Source organism: Eulemur rufifrons, chromosome 28 (genome assembly GCF_041146395.1).
Source record: "Eulemur rufifrons isolate Redbay chromosome 28, OSU_ERuf_1, whole genome shotgun sequence".
Taxonomy (NCBI): Eukaryota; Metazoa; Chordata; class Mammalia; order Primates; family Lemuridae; genus Eulemur; species Eulemur rufifrons.
In genome coordinates, this window is record NC_091010.1 from 70,050,719 (window position 1) to 70,071,750 (window position 21,032).

The 21,032-nt window shown below is 56.7% G+C and overlaps 1 protein-coding gene across 1 annotated transcript in view; it reads right to left on the reverse strand.

Annotated features, from left to right (window-relative positions):
• Positions 1 to 3,159: 3,159 nt before the first annotated feature.
• TCERG1L (transcription elongation regulator 1 like) overlaps positions 3,160 to 21,032 on the reverse strand; it is a 127,583-nt gene continuing 109,710 nt past the window's right edge. The window contains 3 exon segments of the mRNA XM_069460561.1: positions 3,160 to 4,032; positions 7,512 to 7,630; positions 12,119 to 12,208. Coding sequence (XP_069316662.1) covers positions 3,876 to 4,032; positions 7,512 to 7,630; positions 12,119 to 12,208 — 366 coding nt within the window. The 3' untranslated portion in view covers positions 3,160 to 3,875.

Consider the following 21,032-nt stretch of genomic DNA (forward strand, 5'->3'; position numbering starts at 1 on the left):
TGATAAGGGTTTAAATGGATTTTAACTACCTCCCTAGATAGTTCTTTCTAAATGTTTTAATTATAAGATCTTCCTGGCTTAATACATTATATGGTGCATAATCAGGTTATATATTCTCTATCCTATCGCAGCCTGGAAAATCAGAAAATGGGATTATAATAATACCTCTGCAGGGCGATTAAGTGCGGCAATCGCGGTGCAGAGCCGGTCTCGCCGCAGCCCGAGCCGGCTGGGCCGACTCCCGCCCCGCACCTGCCGCCCTCCTGCGGGCAGGGCCTTGGCCCAGAGCCAAGATTCCTCCCCCAGGTGACAGGGACACCTTGGGGAACAAGGTGTCTTCCCAGTTTGCCCAGCACTGACCTGAGCCCGTGTGTGCCAGCCGCCTACACGCGTGACCTCTCGGCCTGCAGCCCCCATGACACGGAACTGCTACTTGGCGGGAGCAGAATTTGAGCGTCACAGAACGCGAGGGCTCACCAAGCTCCCTCGCTGACCGCCTGCTCTCTCCAGCCCACAGGCTCCATTTTAAACACCTCTGACGCCTCCGTGGTCCCTGGAGGGAACCAGTGCCCAGTGGGTACTAGACGTGTGGTCCTGGGCAAGCGTCATCTCCTGGCAGCCCCCGAGGACGTTGTGAGCACCGGGGCAGCTGGTGGATGAACACGGCTCCAAAGATCTCTCCGGAGATTTCGCCTCCGATCCCCCTGCTGTGGGGCCGTGGGGAGCAGGGGCCGGACACTCGGGGGGTCCTCCAGGCCGCCTGCCTGCCTTCTGGCCCCAGTCCAAGTGCTGCTTCTCTGTGCCTCAGTTTACCCATATGTAAAATGGGGCAGCCATCCCCACTGCTTCCCGGTGCACGTGAAGACGGCGTGAGTTGTCCCGTGCCGCTCAGGGACGTGTCTGCAGGCATCGGAGTTGTGGCTGTCAATGTCATCGTCCCAACACAGAACCTGGCGCACTAAGCCGGGCTGTTCCATCCCCCACCTACACGCTGGCTCCCCGGCTCTTCAAGGTCGGGGTCTGAGTGTGCCCCACGCCTGCCCGCGGCACAGCCGGCCCTGGCGCTGCCTGGGTGTCCGCATCTGCGGTGCTGGAGACTTAGAGGCTCTGCCCTCGGGGCTGGAGGGGGCGGGGCAGGGGCACAGGCCGCCAAGGGGCCCCAGTTGGACAGGGTCCCCCGCTGGCACCCCAGGGCGTGCTGCCCTGACTTTCTGAACAACCGACATGGCCGTCACATTTCAGGCTGGCAGCGAGGGAGAGGAGGGAACGAACCCACACCAGAAGCAATTTACTGCCAGGCTGCAGGCGCCACGGCTGCCAGGCAAGGGCAGAGCAGACGCCATTCTGCTCCCAAGGCGCTGAGCTATGTGGGCACATTCACAGCGGAATTGCCGGGGCCTTTATGGGCCATTTCCATTCCTAAAATATGGTGTGAGTTGCAAAGTGATGATGCAAATGGCAGGAAATATTTACTATGTGTAGGACTGTAATAAATATTTCTTTTATACCCTAAATAAAAAAATAAAAATTGTGAGTGTTTTGTGGGCCTCTTTTATGTCTTCCCATTACGGTCCTGGTCCTGTGATTTAGCCAAAATTTAGTGGCAGTGAACACGAGCTACAGTGCAGGGCTCTCCAGCCCTGAGCGGGGCCGCGGGGGCAGCTGTCTGCGCAGCGCAGGGCAGGTCCCGCCCCCGTCCCGGAGGGAGCCCTCCCCGCACAGGGACAGCCAGGCGGGAGGCGAGAGCAGCCCCTCACAGCCACCTAAGGTGACGGCAGATTTCTGCACTTGGAGCCACGATTAGATCAGGACTCCGCTCACATCTCGAGGGCAGCGCCGCGTGAAGATACAGCAGGCAGGGCCGTCCATTTGCAAATACATCTGAATCAAGGGGGCATTTCAAGTCTGTTAGCCGCAGCCACAAAAAATGAGGGAGCAGCTCTCTGACTTTGTTATTAAATGTGAGTTTTGGAGAAGCGGAGGAAGTTGAAATGGTAGTAAAAATGATCCATTCTCAGCACACTTTGCCAGAGGGTGATTTATCGTAAAAAGCATATGGACGCCCACACTTCTGGGCTTCGTGGGCAGAATTCAGGACTGCAATGGAGAGATCCTCTCCCATGGATGTGGGGATGGGGCCGACGCGGCGCTCTTTCTGGAGGTGCACGGGAATAACCGGTCCTCTCTCGGAGCGATCTCCCGCTTGGTTTCCTTTCCCCGACTTCTGTTGCCTGGGGCAGAGATGACCTGCTCAGTGGTGCCACGCAGCCTCAAGACGGGGCCCACCGCGGGAAGGACACGCAGATTGACATGTCCAGGTTGGGGCGCACGTGGATTCAGGCATGCGGATGCTGCCAGGCATTGGGTCCGCGGGACACGCCCTACAGCAGCCTCCCGGAGCAGGGCCCACCCGGCTGGGGAATGGTGGGGGGTGTACGTGGATAGAGGGGGACCATTTTGGAGCCATGGGGTTTTCAAAGACAAACACACACCCCAGTTTGTGGGGACAGAAGTAGAAACTCCACGGTTACCTGAACTTACCAGGCACCTGTGATGTCAATGACCCTTCCCATCAGCAAGTCCCTGCTCCAGTCAGTCCTGGGGTGGATTCTACGTTCTGACTGGAGCCTGACTGACCCACACTTGGCACTTGCCCCTCCAGAGCTGGCTGCAGCAGGAGTACTTCCAACGCCACCTGGTCACAGCCAGGCGAGAGGGTGGCTCACACCAGAAACAGCCTGAGCCCCAGCAACGGCCCCGGGACCTGCACAAGCCGCCGGCGCAGGTGATGTGTTGAGGGTACTGGGTTGGGACGAGCGTACCCCGCTGTGGGTGACTCCCACCTTGCCGACTGCATTCCAGCCTGAGAGGCAGACCGTTCTCAGGAATCAGCAAGCGGGAAAGTCGGGAAGCCACGGTGAAATACAAAGGAAGCGCAAGTGCCTGGCGAGGCAGGAGGCAGAGAGCCGGGGGTGTGGGTTGAAAAGTCAGACTTTGCGAGTAGAATTCACACAGCCCTGACGCGCAATCAGATTTTTCCCCCTAAATCTTTCAAAACTGGGTGTCTTTAGTTGAAACACAATTTTGCTGCTTATGACTGTGATGAAAGTCTTAGGCACAAAAACACGCTGGTTTAAAATATTTATTGATTAAAAAAAATTTAAAATTTTTTATACAAAGATGATGAGAAAAATCTCATGCAAACTCTGGGCATACAATAAAAATAACTCAAATATCAATATGATGATTTTGTACAAAATAATTCTTTTGCAAGTAGGACCTGTGGGGGCCCGTGCAGCTCCGCTCCCCGGCCTGGACGCCCTCCTGAAGGAGGGACCAACACCCAGCAGCCTGCAGGGGGTCAGGGGCCACGCGTGGGATGCTCACGGCTGTCACTATGAGGATGATGAAAACCCTATTGCTACCACGCAGAAAACGAGACCAGATCTAGGGACTGAGTAAGGAGTTCCTGGAGGAATGAAGTAATTCACAAAGGTTTTCAGGAAGGTTTTAGGTAATCGTCTTACGTGATGAATCACCTTGAGATCGCTATAGATGGTTCCTGTTTCTGCTTAGTCACAAACCTGCAGTGGATTTATAATGTGTGTATATTACAAGTCATTTGCATAATTAAAACAATTAAGGGATCGACATATCATAGCAATTAGAAATGCATCAAACTCTGGACGTTGTACAAAAAAGAGCTTCAATATGAAACAATAATCCTCTGAGAATCGAAACCCGCAGCGGCCCGGCCCCCCGGGCAGTGCAGAGCCCGCCCCGCGCCCACCCCGCGCTGCCCGCCTGTCTGCACCGCGTGACCCTCGCCCCGGCTCCCCCCGCGCCCACCCGGGGCTTATTGCATTTTCACGAACTCATCTCATTTTCCGCAGCCTCAGTCTGTTTTCCTTGTCCCGTTTCTTAAGAATAAGTATGAATTGGTTGAAAAAATGCTCCTGGTCCTTCCTTTTCTGCACAAGTCGAAACCTCTGATCCCGGCCATATTTCTCAGCAAACTCCTTAAATGTGGTCCTGAAAAAGAAAGAGATTCATAAGACAGCTCTGCTGAGAGCGACGGCGGTTCCAGGGCAGCCGCGGCTGAGACGGCAGAGCCCCCCTTCCGCCCTGGGCAGCTCCGGCTGTGGCGCCTGCCCCCCGCCCCCCCCCCAGGGCTGCCCTTTCCGGCTCCCCAGCCCCACCCCACGCGGCTCCCCCGGGCCCTGGGGCGCCGGCACAGCTTCGCCCACATGAGTCTCCTTCAGTCCACCCCTCGCCCCCCCTGCTGCTGCGGTCACGCGTCTGTGCCAGGCCGCCCTCCGAGAGCCTCACCCCTCCCCACCCCTCAGTCGTCAGCGCCCGCCCACCAGGGCGCCTTCTTTGGGCAACTCGCCCCTCCAGAGGCTCACTGAGCCGACCTGCTCCCTCACGGCCGTCACACTGTGATCTTGTTAAACCTCAACGCGCCCTGCGGCCTCCGCCTCGCTCAAGTGCAGGCACCGCGTGTGCTCCGGTCCCCGTGGACACCTGCGGGGCCAGCCCAGGGCCTGGCGTGCAGGGAGCACCAGCCACCCACGGGGCAATCTCTCATTTCCAGGCCGGGGTCTGCAGGAAAGCCTACGGGACCAGCCGGGACCAGCACGGCCATCTTTGGGGGCTGCGGGGGCTGGAAGGGCCAAGGCAGTGGACACGCCTTTGTGGCGACCAAGGGAGCTTTGCGAGCGCTGCAGCCCTCGGCTTCCCACCAGCCGGACCTGAACTTGAGCACAGGAGCAGTGGCAGGTGCAGAGCGGCCGAGGCCGGGAGGAGCCGGCCCGTGCGGACACCCCCACCTGTGCAGGGACAGGCAAGTTTCCACTTGGCTCCCAGCCTGGGGTCCTCGCCGGGGAGCAGGGGCTCGCCTGGAGGGGCGTCCCCGGGCACCCGGGAAACACCTCCGTTCTTTGTCCAGCGGGTTTTTCTGTCTCCTACTTCTCTTTACAGGGAATTGTGTGTTTCTTTGCAGGCATTTAATTATTGCATTATAACGTAATAGCTGTTTAAATACCTGAACAACGAGATTATACTGACAGGGCTGCTAGAAGACAAGACGAATAATTAGCAGACTCGTCCTCACTGCTGTCACTAGACAATTAGTCTCATGCCTTCCTCCTCCAGCTGCTATTTTCCTGGTCACAGCCTCGGGGGCGCTTGTTTACACGTTTCTCAGAAAGAAAAGAGCCTCTTTCTGCTTTTCTTCTTCCTTTCCTTCCTGCCTCTCCCCTCCCTCCTTCCTTCCTTCCTTTTCTCCTCCGTCCTTTAAGGACTTGACAGCTGTGCCTGGCGTGGCTGGTGCCTGGCGTGGTGCTTCCACGGCTGACCTGCCTGTGGTGCGGGAACCCGTCGGATGCCCCCGGGGCCCGCTCCGCCCGCCCCCTGGCTAGTTAGGAAGCTGAGCCCTGTCAGGGGCTGGGCAGGGGCAGCGTCTATACAGGCCCTACTCTGAGCATCTCTGAAAAGAAGCATCCCTGGAGAGAAAGGGAGAGTTAACCCTCTGTGGCCCCTTCGCCACGCCAAGGGGCAGCGCCGTGCTGTCTGCCGGCCCTGGCGGGAAGCCGTCTGACTCCCTGGCAGTGCGTCTCTGCTCTGCATCCATGAAACGGGGACACGGGCCAGCCTGCCGCTGAAGGAGGCGGCCGCTGTGGCCTTCAGGAAGGAGCACGGAGTGTCACTCCCCTGCCAGCTCCTGCAGCGGGGGGCGGCCCCTCCCCCCACAGCCAGGTCCCCAGGGCTGGCGCTGTCCAGGCCCGCTCTGGACTGTCACTGTCCCCAGTGCTCTGGGCACTGTCAGGACAGAGGCTGAGACAACCAGGACGGGCGTGGATGGCTGCAGGAGTCTCCACAGACCCCCGGGCCGTCTCCAGGGGGGCTCGGGTGGTCTGCATGCAACCGTGCCTGCCTGTGCAGTGTGCGGTGATTTAAGTCACACACGTGTTACTTGGGTGCCTATAAAACAGCAGAAAGATCTGGAAACAGCTCTTGAAAATGTTGCAGACTTAGCAACTTTTAGAATAAAAATAGTTTTATAATTATAAAAGTTATCTATGCTGAGTGTAAATTTTTTTAAATGTTAATTTGCTAAACTATAGTTACCATTTTACTATCTATATGTGCCTGTAACATCATGTTCTATGCCTTCATACACACAATAAAATTTATTTTAAAAATTGCAGTCAGTTAGACCTAATTTTAACAGTAAGTCTCACTCCTTTTCCGTGTGTGTGTGTGTGTGTGTGTGTGTGAGAGAGATCTTTTTCCAATTGCTCAATAAATTCTGACTATTTCCCCCCTTGGTCTTTGTAACACATTCCTGGGAGGGGGTCCGTGAGCTCCTGGCTAACGTCGTGCCAGTGGAGAGACAGGACTTGGGCTCAGTGTCCTTAGTGACAACGTGGCTCTCGCTGCTGAGCACCCCCTGCCTCCTGGGCACAGCAGGGTCCCTCCCTGGGGCCCTCACGTCAGCCTCCGGGTGCTTGCTGGGGTCTGTGCAGTCACCCCCGCCTCACATGAGGACACGGACACACACGGAGGTCCGTTCCCTTCCCCCGTGACCAGCCTAGGAAGGGCCAGGGCCACACTGTGAACTAGGACAGTCGGGGGCTCCGATCTCCTGCACCCCCACGTCCCTGCCTCTCTCCGTGGCCACGCAGGCACAGCTAAGCCACGGCTGGAACCACAGAAAGTCACGATGTACCGGCAACCAGACACACGTCTGCCTGGCGAGACCAGCCCTGGGTGATGTCTCTTCCCACTCAGCCAGCATCTGTCCTTCGCACAGCTGGAGCATTTGCATGAGAACCGCGTAACCAGCACTAACGTCTGTCACCCAGCCGCTGACCAGGCCACAGACCGTACTGACCGAGGCTACGTCTTCTCAGGAAGCATCCGTTACTTCCATTCAAAAAATAAAGCTGCATGTTCCAATCTAACATAAAAACACATTAAGATCAACTACTTTTGCATTTATAAAAGTTACTGTTTTATAGTTCTAAAAGTCGTTCATCTTTATTTTTTAAAAATTATTCAATTAAAGCTAATTTTAGAGAAGAGTTAAGCTTATGTGTTTTTATTTGATGGAAATACCGCCTTATTTACTATCTTAGGTGAGTTTCATTAAATGCGCTCAGGTGTCAGCCCCACAGATCACTCTGGGCTAGACGCGGGACCCCGGCAGGGGGCAGGGGGCCTGGGGGCGTGTCCTGCTACTGCCCTTTGCTCTGTGTTTTCCCTCCTGGTCACTAGATCAGAAATCAGACCCGTCATTTGGGCCACGGAGCCTGGGCTCTGGCTGGGAAGTGCGGGAGTGAAAGGATCACACAGACAGCTCACGCTCGGGCCGGGGAGGACACACAGGAGCCGCCGGGCCACTCCCCCGGCCAGGCCTGCGGCGTCCACACTGCGCGTGTCCACACCGCCTGCCACAGCGGATGCACTGCCAGCCCCAGAAACCACCTGACGTGTTTCCCTCTCTGTACCTGGGTGACACTTTAGATTCCTCTAGAAGCTTTTTGAATTCTTCTTTGGCTAGCAGCAATTTACTTTTCTTTTCCTTATATTCTTCTTTTATTCTTGTCTTGACAAACTGTTCAAATATCTTAAAACACATACAAAAAAGGAAAGTATTAAGAAATTGCATATCAGAAGTTGAATCTTGTCCTGCAAGCACAGCCCAGAAACACATCACTCCTCTGCCTCGCGGCTGGGGCTGCAGGCGGCCACCCTTCCTCTGCAGCTCCCGCTGCAAACCGCCGTCTGAGCAACTGAACCCACATTCCCACGAGCCCTGGCGTCCCTACACACACAGGCACCGTTTCTGGGTCAAACCCCAGATCAGCCTGCCTGAGACATCCCAGGAAGGACCGGCAGCCGCTTCCGTGGGTGTCTGGAAGCCACCGACAGCTTGGAAGGAGCTCCACATGCCGCATGTGGCGTTCCGAGCCGCGCTCAGCAATGCGTCATCTCGTCAACCTCTGCACTGCCGGTGGCACCAGCGGCACATTAGCGCACTTAATTTGTTCTAGTCACTTCCCATGGCGGCGTAAGTGGCATTTGAGTCTCTAAAAATGACTTTAATTTGTGAAAAGAAAGTAAATCCAGCATCTCTGATTCCCCACGCTCCAGTTTCCCAGAAGACCCAGTGCTGAATGCGGGACCTGGAACGAGAGCGGACACGGCAGCCCCTTCTAAGGAGTCACCGGCTTCTTGGCCACACGGACGGTGGGCATAGACCTGACCCTCGGCAGCTGGCAGTGACCAGAAGTGTGACAGAATGCTGATCCAAACAGGACACCCCGTTCCTCCGTGTCAGGGACAGGGCCATCGTCTGGCAGGCGTCCCCGTGTGAGAATCCAGGGCGTTTTATCTCGGACGCCGGCAGCCGACACAGCAAGGCCAGATGGCCCCTTGCCCAGCCCGAGAACCGCCCTGTCAGAGCAGGAACACTCACTGTCCCAGCGTCGGAAAAACTGCTCCTGAGAGACGGTCAAGGCAACAGGGGCCGAGCTGTTGCGTTCCTAAGGCTACCCAACAGTCGGGAACATCACAGAGAACAAACTGGAAATGATTTCATGTTTATGCAAACATAAATAAAAATTCCAATTAAAAACCCACACATCATCCTATAAGGCCAATAAATAGCAACTCTGCACCCATCCAAGCGACAGCCGTGCCGATCTCAGCACCTGACCTGGGTGCCAGGTCAGAACGCCCGTGTCCAGCGCGCCTGCCGGGTGCACGGAGAAGGGACCGTCATGGCCGGCGGGTGCAGCCTCCAGCCTTCACGGTCTCGAGAGGGGCACCAATGCCATCTCAGGAGGGCTAAGCTCTACAGCATCATAAACACAAGATGCTACTCAGCCCCTCAAGACAGCAGCACCATGAAATATTCACGAATAGGACTTAAATTTAGAACACGTGCGTGTACATTTAAGTACGAACATGACTGGCTTGTTTTACCTTCGAGGCAAATCGTAACACAAGTCCCAGTTGAGTTATCATTTAAACTCATAAAAAAGGTGACCGCAGGGTTATTATCCAAATAAAAGCGTGTTGCTCCATCATTAGCCAAAGCTTTGCTCAACCAACTTCAAATCCGGATAGAAAGCCTGGCTGGCGGTGAAGTCGGGGCTCAAAAAAAATACCTGCTTCTCTGCCTAGAACCCTTGATCCATCTAATCAAATGTCTCTCTCCTCCCTCTCCCCTTGCTCTGTGACGTCACTTCATGCCACTATAATTTAATGTAGCAGGGATTCTCTTTCCTCCTTAACATATGATACCAGTATGTACTTGTGTAATAAAACAAAATGCTATTTGTTACCATGGAAACGGGTCTGATTTGCACTCCTCGACCCGATTTTCTGTTTAGGATCACACCCCTCTCCTTTGCAGCCCTGGCTGTGACTGTCACACCACGGCCTCGGCGCTCCCCCAGGACGCTGTGGGGGGGGGGGGTCCGCAGATTCCGTTTGATGCCAGCCCGATTTCCCCTCATCAGGACTGTGCTGTGGGAGGGGGCCGGACCCCGTTCCCCTCCGCGGTTCAGCGTCAGTGCCCTCCTCACGCAGGCTGCGGCACCCCGTGACGGGGCGGCGGGCGTTTCCTCTGAGCGCTGCCCGGTGCCGTGGTGCACCAGCCACCCGGCCTCCTCCGTCCCCCCTGGGCCCCTGGGCCGCGCTGCAGTGCGCGAAGACAGGCCCGCGTGTCCTCTGGGGGATTCCCCAGGGATGTTTCAGGCTTTCCCCAAATACGGGGTCCCTGCTGTGAGCGACATTCCAGTCTGATCCATGGCAGAGGGTCCGCCAGGCCAGGGCAGGACAGCCCAGCCCCACAGGGCTGGCGTGGGCCTCTCTGTCCCTTGGAAGCGTCCCGTGCAGGACGGCTGTGTCCCCAGACCTCGCAAGGGCAGACGCCGGTGCCCGGGAACCAGTCCGATGCAGCAGGCAGGCGGGGCCCCTCGTGCCCCAAGCTGCCCTGAGAGATGTGACTTAACGTTAAGCTGCAGCAGTCAGAAGGGACCTCATCACAGTCGGGCTTGTCTTTCAGGGCTGGGGATGGTCTCACTATTCAGCTTCCTTTCAAGGGACGAATGGCCCCAAAACTGTCCATGACACTGAGAGAAAACAACAGATGGCAACAAGCAAGTCAATAAAAGCACCGTGTACAGAGCTGCCGATGGCATTCAGACGTCAGCCAGGTGGCGGCTGTGACCTATGGCCTGAGGTGATGCTGTCACATAAATAAACAGGCTTCTTACTGCACATTTCCATAGCTGAATTTTAGATTTTTAGTATTGCAACAAAATGGTGAAAGATTACCAACTATTAAAGTCTGTGGTTTCCCTTAGCCATAGGAAAATATGTATATTTAATGCTCAAATGCAACCCACTCCACTGTAGGATTATTTTGAGCCAATGATACCATGTTTCATATGTTTTAAACAGTTTCTTCCTGGAAAATGAAGCTCAGCTGAAAGGCAACAAAAGATAATTCCAAGTTCTTGAAGGCCCAGGCTCGGTGTTGGGATGTGGTCCATCCCGGGACGCCACCACCTCCCCAGCCCCCCAGGGAGCCGGCTGGGGACAGTTCCCAGGGCCGCCGGGGTGGTGGGCGCGGGCACGGCTACTCCGCGGGTCCTCGCGACTGAGACGCGCTTGCCTGGCGCTAAAGGAATCTGACGAGCCGAGGACAGAACAGAAAACGAAACCAGAATTGCCACGCTCCTGTCTTGACCGGACTCTGCTCCCTGAGAACTGATGGGGACCACGCCCGCCACGCACGCCCGCCGTGGCGATGGAACCTCCTCTGTGAAACAGCTCCCGCGGCTCTTCCGTCCTCAGCGGCTGTCACTGGTCCCACTTCCCATGTGCGTCATGTCCGAACTCAGAGGGCGGGAAAGACACGGCCTCACGCAGGGAGACGACGGGGGCAGGACCAGAGGCAGAGAGATCTAGACCTTTCCATGGTTATCTCGGGCCCTTCACAGACCTGCCCTAGGGACCACAAGACCCAGGCTATGCAAGCCAACGACACCTGCCACTGGTCCCCGGCGACGCCAGCCCCTGCTGAGAGCCAGTGGGCAGCCTGTCCCGGGTCTGGATCTGGAAAACAGTGTCGGCTCGGGACCCAACTTGTAAAGGACCAGGGCAGGGTGTACCCGTCACCTCTCCCCTTCCGACAGCCCCAGGCATCCCGCTAACCGCTCCCCCTTCCCTCACTTGCGCCACGCTGCTGTTCTGTGGGCCTGGCCTGTGTCACCGCTGCTGTCCCCTGGATGACAAGCAGAGAGCGGCTCTGCAAAAGAGCACGACACCCGCTCAGGAGGGAGCACTGGTCCGGGAACGCGCCCGTCAGTGACCTGCACGAGCGCTCAGGGGGGTGAGGGAAGACGAAGGCTTCTCAAGGAATCAAGGAGGAGGAGGATTACGTAATTGTTTTGAAATAAATGTCCTGAGCCCCAACGTCCAACAGCACGGTGGCGGCGGCAGCTGCTGGGCAGGCGTCCTCGCAGAGGCGGTTTCGTGCGAGGTTGTGGCTTCCCCTCGCTCCCTCTGCCGGGCTTTCCTTTTGGTTTTGTCTGTTGGGTTTCGAGCCTGGCTCTGTCTCCCAGGCTGGAGCGCGGTGGCACGACCACAGCTCCCTGCGGCCTCGCAGTGCTGGCCTCAGTGACCCTCCGCCGCGGCCTCCCACGGCGCTGGGACAGCAGCGTTGTCCCAACAGGAGTGGCTGCATTTGGACTGTCACACTCTCACGCCGTGTGAGACTTTATGTATGCAGAGCCTTGAGGTCTTATAGAAACCTCCCACTTCGTTATTCTTATGTAAGACTTTAAGTACTTGTCTTGCGCGGTCAGGACCAAATGGTCAGATGAGAAGCACCAGCAGGAAAACCCTCCTCGGTGGCCACCCTCCCCCCGCCCCGTGCTGCTCACAAGCTCGCGAGCTGGAGCCTGGGTCTGCGACCCCCCAACTAGCAAAGTGAAAACGCGTCTGCCCCCCAGCAGGAAAGGCTCCCGGGACCCCAGACCGCAGTTATTTCGGCCGCCCCTCTGGACTCGTCACCCTGCCCTGCCGCCCGCCACCTTACCTGTTTCCGTTCCTCGGAGTTTAGCAGGAGATAGCGTGGGTCAAACACGATTTTGTGTAGTTCTTTCTCCCAGGTGGAAAACGCTGACACCTAAAGAAAGACATTGAACAGAGTCGCTGTTAACATCTGACGCTGAGCCGGCGTCGTGCCGGAATGATCAATGGCGGAGAAGCGGCATTAAGGTGCGATGGCTCCGTGGGGCGGGGCTGTGTCAGGGTGACACATGCCCACTCTCTAAGAAAATCAACACGTAGAACATTAGAAAATTTGATTTCTAGACCCACAACTCAGGGCTCTTTCTTCCCTGGGTGTCTTCCAGGGCGGGCCTCGCCCTGACGCCCCCGTCACCCCTGCGGGGTCGTGGCGTCCCGGAGAACCACATCTCGAAAGGAGAGATGATGGTTTTGAAAATCGTCAGAACCCCACAGGCTACACCTAAGGGCAGAGTCTTGCAAACAGGCTGACTTTAGCATGTTTTTAGCTGATTTTTAATCAACATTTAACCTTTTTTGGTGAGTCATCTTTTGAAATACGCTATTTTGTTTTGCGATAGTTTCTGACTTATAAAAAAATCGCAAGACTATTACAGAAAGTTACCACATACCCCACACCCAGTTTCCCATATTGTTAACAACTTATAACAGTATGCTGGATTTATCACCACCGATATTGATATGCTGCTACCGAAAAAAGTCCACACTTCATTCAGATTTCCTTAGTTTTAACCTAATTTGCTATTTCTGTCCCAGGATCCCGCGTTACTTTCAGTTGTCCTGTCCTGTGACAGTTCCTCAGACGTCCCTGGTGTTGAAGACCTTGCCGTTGGGGAGTGTGGGTCAGGCGCTAGGACGTGCCGAGCTTGTTCTCAGGATGACACTGGGCTGACGGGTTTTGGGGGGAGAGAGCAGAGGCCACGCGCCATTTTATCACGCCGCCTGCGTGACCCTCCCTGCCCGGGCTGGCTTGGCCCCAGGCTGAGGTGTGTGTCCTGTGTCTCCACTGCTGAGTGGCTCTGCCCCCTCCATGCTGTCCTCTCTGGCAGGAGTCACCACACGAAGCCCACACTCGGGTTATGCCCCCCTGCTGGGGGCAGGGCTGTGGGAGTGACTTGGAATCCTTCTCCACGGGCTGTGTCCATCCCGCCATGTTTACTTATGTCGACATGGACTCCGGGACACTCGGTTCATGCTCTCGGTTAGAATCCACCTCTGTACCTATTTCCCTGCTCACACTGACCAGGTGTGGCCTCTGAGCTCTTGCTGTCGCCCCCGTGTGCCTTTGGCATTCGCTCGTCATCTCCCCTTTGGGGACTTCTTCATTTCCTGCCACTACAAGATGCTCTGGGCTCATCTTGTGTGTTTCCTGCCTTTGCCCATGAACCAGCCAGTTCTCCAAGGAGCCCTGGTCCCTGTGACTGGGGAAGGATGTTAGAAACCAGTATCTGGGCGCAGGTGTGTCCATTGCTACTGGGATGTTGCTGTTTCTAGACTCTCAGCAGATAGAGCAAGAGAATATTTAAGTCATTTAAAAAATGAATGAATACATTTAAACACATTGACTGAATATTGATTATGCCCTGGGCCCTGTGCTGGGTACTGAAGGTTCAGAGAAAGTAAACCAGGGCGCCGACATCAGGAAGCCCACGGTCCGGGGTAAGGCAGGTGAGGAGACCAAGGGCCAGAGACAGGCCCCGCCCTGGGGGCTCTGCCGGGTGAGCCACAGCGGAGGCTTCTAGAGCGCGGCTGCGGGGAAGCTCAGACACTCGTGCCCTCGAGGCCTGGGAGAGCGTTCGAGGACCAGCTGTCCGTGGCGCAAAGGCTGAGATTCACGGACCACGGGGAAGGCAGGAGCTGCAGGGGCTGGACATGCCTGGCCTGAAGGAGGGATGCAGGGGCCGGAGGAGGCAGGAGCGATGGGGCAGAGCCGCAGGGCTGCCCAGGGCACGGCAGGGGCCGGCATTACCCGGAGAGGGACGGTGCAGGAGACGGACATGGCAAGCGTTCCAGGAAGGCCCACCCCCACCCCCCCACCCCGGGGTCTGGCAGGCAGGGGATTCTGGGCAGGGGGGGGCGGGAAGGCAATCGAAAGTTTACAAAAACAAACCCCACTCACATTCTTATAATCCTCCCGGAAGAGGAACTATTTCAATAAACATGTGCTTTACTTGTACATTATAACATATGGACTTTGTTAATTGACAGTTTCTACCTTCAATCATCAAAACCAAAGCCTTTTCTGTAATATCCAGGAGCCCTTTTACTGGGTGGGATGACTCAGGTTCAACCCAGGGGTTGTCATCATTGACTGAGAACACGGTAAAATGACACTGGAACACGGGGCTGGGACAGGGACTCCGGGAGCATGTCCAGGCAGAGCGACTCCATTTCCTAGACAGAACACACCTGGCCACAGGTGCGTGCGGCTGTCAGGGAGGGTGGCGTGGCCCACCCCACTTAACTCAATCGCAGGGGTGCACGTCCGGCTCCTAGGGACCTGCAGACGCCCCAGAAGGTCCCAGTTCTGTAGAAAATGGTGTCACATCACTAACTCCACCAGTTTGCTAAACATTTTTAGAGTTCTAGAGGCATAATAAAATAAATTTAAAAAAAATTAATAATGTATAGTCCTTGCCCCAAAGGAATTTATTTTCTGTATAGATGGGGCGATAAGCCATCTCTACAGTGATGACAGTTTACAGTGACACAGCCGACCACATCCTGTCACCAACAGCCAGGCTAAGGGACATGCGAAGTCCACAGATAGGAGAGAGCACGGTGGTCGGGGGGGCTGGGGTGGGACTTGGGACGGAGGTCAGAGCTGCCTGGACACAGCTGTGTGGAGCAGGGTCCTTCACGGCCTCCGGGCGTGACAATGAATCCGTCAATCAAATCGCTCCTGAGAAGGGCCCGACCCCCCTGGGCCTGTGTGCCACCGTCATGTTGCCCGGGGTGCTCATTCTACAGGGCACAGATTGCACCGTGTGCACATACATGTACACACACACGCACACCACATACACACAAACCATGCACACCACACATATGCACTCACACACATGCATGTGTACACACAAATAGGCATAGAGGTGTGTGCACACCCGCATGTGCACACACAGAGCCATGCACACATGGGTACACACAGGCACACATACATACACACACTCATACTCACATGTACATGAACACACTTGCATATAAGCTCACACACCGTATGCACATGTGTGTCCCCATACATAAACACACACACACACACACACAGCATGGCAACAAGGCCAGCTTTGCAGGGTAACCAGGGGAAGAGTGGTGGTCACTCAAGTGGACGACACTTTCCTTTAACCGTGGGGAGGTGGCAGGTCGCAGGGCCAGTCTCTGCTCTCTGGCCTGTCTTTCTCAGGGATGACGGTGGAGCAAGCTGGGAATGCCACGTCCTGGGGACAGCAGGCTCTGTGGGGCCTCCCAGCCCCAGAAGCCCTAGTCCAGCACACACGGCACCCGCAGGCTGCTTTCTGGGGTCCCTTAGCTGCAGTGCAAGTGGCCCCCATGGAGGTGAGACTCCCCGGCCACTGCGGCCCCGCTCCCCTGCGTGTCCACCCAGGCTGAGCAGACTGGCAGCGGGGAGCCCCCAACACTGGGCAGACGGGTGAGCCTCCGTCGGAAGCACCACACCCGACCCACTGGAGGGACCAGGTCTGGTGCGTGGAGGAGAAAGCATCACCTGGGGTGCTGAGCACGTGGAAAACACAACCGGATAAAACTGGTTCCAACCTCGGCCCCAGCTTCACCGAAGGCCTCTCAGAAACAGAAACGAGCATTTGCGTTGCTCCTGGGGGTGATTCAGCCCTGAGAAGAACGGGCTCGGTTTAGGCAAAGTGGTCGGGGCGAGTTCAGGGACAGCTAACGAGTGGGATGACGCAGGTCCTGTCAGTGCCCAGAGCCTCTCGGGGGTCGTTACCGACCAGACGGATCTGGACGGGCTGGGGCCTGGGGCTCCCATCCTCAGCCGGCCTCAGCAGGAGCCGTGAGAGCTTTGGGTCTTTAAAACCATAAACATCTTTTCCGGTAATTTTCTTGGATCACAGAGAGGCCAGGGATCCCGCGGGCCGGAGGAGCGGGAGCAGCCACAGAAGCGTCTCTTGCCGAGTCCTGCGCGGGGCTCGACCCTGCGGCCTCGACGAGGCTCCGGCAGGTGGGCGCAGTCCGTGGCCCCTCCGGGAAACCAGGGCCCCGTGGGCTCCTGCTCTGACGCCCGCGTCATCCTTGGTAGCACCTGTAGGACAGGTGACTGCCCGTCTGCACCACCCACCCGACACCCACCCTCAACCCTCCGAGCCTGTGGCCCCCAGGGTGTCCCCAAGAGAGCAGCTGCCACCCAGCCTGGGTCGTGACACGACCTCCCACACATGGCTAATTCCCATCTCAAACACGAATCCAGTTACTTCAGAAGCTCATGTTTTCGACCAACTTTGATTATCGAGTAAAATGTATTTACTCTTTTACTTCCTCGTGTTTTATAATGGAGAGCGCGGGCGGGGGGCCGTGCCCCCACCTCATCCTCGAAGGCGGGGCCAGCGCTCTCTTCTCAGGTGCCCGAACTCAGCCCCACACAGGCCTGGGCACAGGTGGTGCATCTGGGAGACGATGCCAGGCAGCGCTGTCAACCCACACTCGGGAGGACGGCCAGGACAGCCCCTGCGTGAGCCATAACCAGGTGGGCGGAGGGCGGAGTGGGAGGCTCATGCTGAACCTGCCGGAACCTGCCCGAGAGTCATCCCACAAAGGGCTGGGCAGTGGGAGTGGAAGTTAGAGGAGAAAGACGTCAGCACATACAGAATTCCCTGGAGCTCAGGTGAGCCCAGGTGAGCCCAGGGGAACCGCAGGTGAGGGCAGGAGTGAGCCCAGGGGGACAGGGCAAGGCTTCCCCAGCATTCCCACCCGTGTTGCCCCATCCCTGGGACACACCAACCCCCACCCTTCATCTCCAGGGCTCATATTTTACCAAATGCAGCTTTTTATTGCATTTAGATGATTTAATAAAATTTTACACTGTTATCCCACAACACAGCTGATTCCATTTACCTTTGAAGTCATTTTCACATTGAGGGCAGATAATCCCACCCTAGAAATTGGAGTGGGCAGGGCACAGTCCCCAGGGTACCTTCACTGGAGCCTGGTTGTCACTAGCAAGGTGGCCACGGGGAGGCCTCAAGAGCCACGCAGGCAAAGCCCAGGGCCCTCCACCTGGCACAGAGGGGCCGCAGTGGAGCTGCCGAGAGGGGACACAAATGGAAGGAAAAGAGCGAGATTTTGCAAATAATAAACAGCAAACATTTGAACTTCTCTTGGTGGATGCCCAGAGTGTGCCGCCACACAGACTCTCAGGGACTGTCAGGCACTGCCCACAGAGAACAGACCACATGAAACAGTGTTGCAGAAAACAGTTTAGTGACACAGGTCCAACGTTTACTGCCTGTGGGCAAAAAATCCCCCCCCCACACACACACATACGAACACACACAAATCAAAGTTCACCTATCAGCATGATTATCCAAGCATTATTATCTAAAATCCCCAACTGGAAAATGCTCACACCAACACCTCATGGCCGGTGCCCACCTTCGTGCAGGGAGCAGCGTGGTGGCCGGGCCGAGGCCGTGGTGGCGGGGCCGCGAGCCCTGGTCTGGGAAGTCCTCCCCCCGACACAGACCCGGGTCCCAGCCCCAAGGCCTCGGCTATGTGGCTGGCCGGTGTCAGCCAGTGTCCCCGAGTCCCACCCCTGCGGGGAGCTGGCCGAGGGCACCACAGAGAGAGGACCCAGGGGCGGCCCCGGAGCCTGAACCAGGACCTTGTGTCCTCACGAGGCCCCTGCTCTCCTGCTGCCCAGGATGCTCTGCGGAAGGAAACCGCTGTCTACAGAACATCTCCAAGGCGTTTATCTAGGTAGGCAGGGGCAAATTAATAATCTGCTATCCAATTAAACTCGTCCCTTTATGGACTGAAGTTTTTAAAGAAAACTCCGTTGTAGTTTGCACTAGCAAGAAACAAAACACTGACCTCCGGCTGAGCATCACTTAGTCACCACAAAACCACAAACCGTCCTCCCTCCCCCAGCGCACGACGCCCTGGACAGGCCCAGACGCCCCCTTCTCAGACCACCCAGAGCCCAGGACCACGCTCCTCGCCCCACAAGTGCATGAATTTCTGAACTGAGGTACTGAACAAATGCAATAAAAACCTTATTAGTCACTCAGTCCATGAAGAAGTGACCTTTCTCTGCCTCATTTTTTAAGCACCTAGAAATCCTACTGGTCCAGCCATCAGATTCTCACGGGCGTGAGCAGAGATGCCGGCATGTGTTATATGGCCCGAAAGTCATAAAGGGTGGCATTGCTTCATGACATTGGCGGTGACTCTGGACTGAGCTGTGGGCTTCTCCCCAAACCCTCGGAAGGTCAGTGTCTGGGCCCACCCAGGGTCTACCCTCGGGGCACACCCGGTGTCTGGGCCCACCCAGGGTCTACCCTCGGGGCACACTCAGGTCGTGGGGTCACTGCTCCACACCCTGATGTTTGCGCCGTTTCGTGTAAGAATCTCAGAATAAAAGGCTGAAACGAATCACTCACCCTCAGTGAGGCAAAACCGCACTGAAAATCTCATTAGTAAAATCCACCAACCAGGGCCATTCGGATAAACTCAAGTGACCACATGGACTCAGCTGGCAGCGTCCCGGCCGTGGGAAGCAGGGCCGACCCCTCACGCAGAGCTAATCCCCCAAATAGGTTTGTTTAAAGCTGTGTTGGCAAATTGGGCCTGGTTGGTTTCCAAAACAAAGAGAAGAAAAACTTAGATGTTAACAAAATGGAATAGTTTTTGCTTGTATTTCTGAAATGTCTGTGATGCCGTCCTGGTTCAGGGAAGACGGGTCATGTCTCCCGCAGGTGATGCGAGCAGACTGGACTGGCCAGGTGTGTCAGAACCTCAGAACTGTGTGTCCCTGCAAGGTCCCTGCAGGGGGAAGGGCACAGAGGGGAGGACGGACAGCCTCCGGCCCGCCTGTCCCTTAGCAGGTGACAGCACCCAGCCCCCCAAGCGTGGAGATGAAGAAAAAATCTGAGTCCCTTCAAGGTAGGTTCTGGGCACCCTGAGGAGCAGGACGAGAGTCAGGGCAACGTCCTTGTCCCCCACCCAGGCAGAGCGTGGGTGGTCCCTGCAGAAACTACCCAGAACCTGCCCTTGAGTTGCTTTTCAGAAACACCCACAGGGAGGAAACTGCAGATAAGGGGAAGCCAGGATTAAACTCTGACTTCCGACTTCCAGTTCTTTGTTCTAAATTTCTCCCTGAGGGGCTGGGCAGGGTCCCACCCACCTGACGTTCCCTCAATTGCTAATCAAAGAATCTCTGCATCTCCCTGACCGAAGCCCCCACTTCAAGATCTCCAGCCTTTTGGGGCCAAACCGAGGCATAACCTCCAGGTACTGATTTCCAACTTTGCCCGCAACTTCTGCTTCCTGAAATGCCCCTGCCTGTGAAACCCGGCTTGGAAGCCACTGAGGAGCTCGGGTAAGCATGAGCTGCCCGTGCTCCCCGCATGGCTCCGAAATAAAACCCTCCTGCTCCCCTGCAGCTCTTGGCTCCAGGGTCTGGCTTTGCCGCGCCGGGCGAGGGGACCCTGGTCTGGTTCGTAACAATCTCTTGTTACAAACATGTGAGAAGGACACCTGGTTACAGGTGGAATATTCATACACCATCACCAGAGCAATTGTGACAGGCACACTATGAAGGTCGTCGGACCCCCCCTGGAGCCCCGGCAGGCAGGGCCGGAGCCCACAGCTGCTCTCCAGGGACAGGGCTGGAGGGAACCGCAGCAAAGCCCCCCACGCCGAGAGTGGACGGAGGGCGGAGGCCCCAGAGGCAGGAGGGGGGTGAGGCAGGAGACAGGCCGCCAGCTGTGGTGACAGGCAGTGACATTAGTCCAAAACTGAGACCACGAGGCCAGGCTGTTGGCCCAGAAGGAGAAACCCCGTGGGTTGTAAGGACGGCATCAAAATGGGGGGTCTCCCAAGGGAGGGGTGACGGAGCTCCTTCCTGCTTAAAGTGCTCGAGAGCCGGATGGGCAGTTTGTCCTGTCGCCAGGGCCTGACCCAGCCCCGCCAGCGCCAGTCCCCGACCCGGCCTGCCCCCGAGGGAGCCCTGCTCTGGCTGTCCGGGGTGGGGGGAGGGACGTGACTCCACTGAGGGTGGTGTCCTTGTGGCCCTCTCCTGGACCTGCCCCAGCCTCCCAGCCACACCTGCAGGTGGCATCCTTGTGGCCCTCCCCTGGGCCTGCCCCAGCCTCCCGCCACACCTGCAGGTGGCATCCTTGTGGCCCTCTCCTGGGCCTGCCCCAGCCTCCCAGCCACACCTGCGGGGCGGGTACTGACCGCAGGGGAAGTTGTATTGGACTCAGGGCTATTGACAGTGTTGGTCAGAATCATCCTCACGCAGCCCCACTGCCGCCTTCGGTCCCACCGTGTGAGGGAACCCAACCAGCCAACACGCTGCATCTGGCTCACTTTGTGCCCAAAACCAAAGCCGGATATAAAAGCCTTTGGAAGGAGATTAGACTATAAAATACCCCCAACCGATTCAAAATGAGATTGAGAAATCAGCTACAATTAAGGTATCCCAATTTTACTAAAAAACAGTTGCATTAATCCGTAGGTGCGGGAGCCCCACTGGGTAAGTAACCCCATCGGGACGTCACGCGTGGGCAGCGCCGTCCGGCCGGGCTCCGCGGAGTCTCCCCCACACAGGCAGGTGCGTCCTGGGTGCGGCTGGGGACCTGGGCCTGCGGGACGCCTCGCGCGGCGTCTCAGGGACCTCCGACACCGCGCACCCGACAAACCCTCCTTTGTCCTTTCCACCTGGTCTCGCCCCC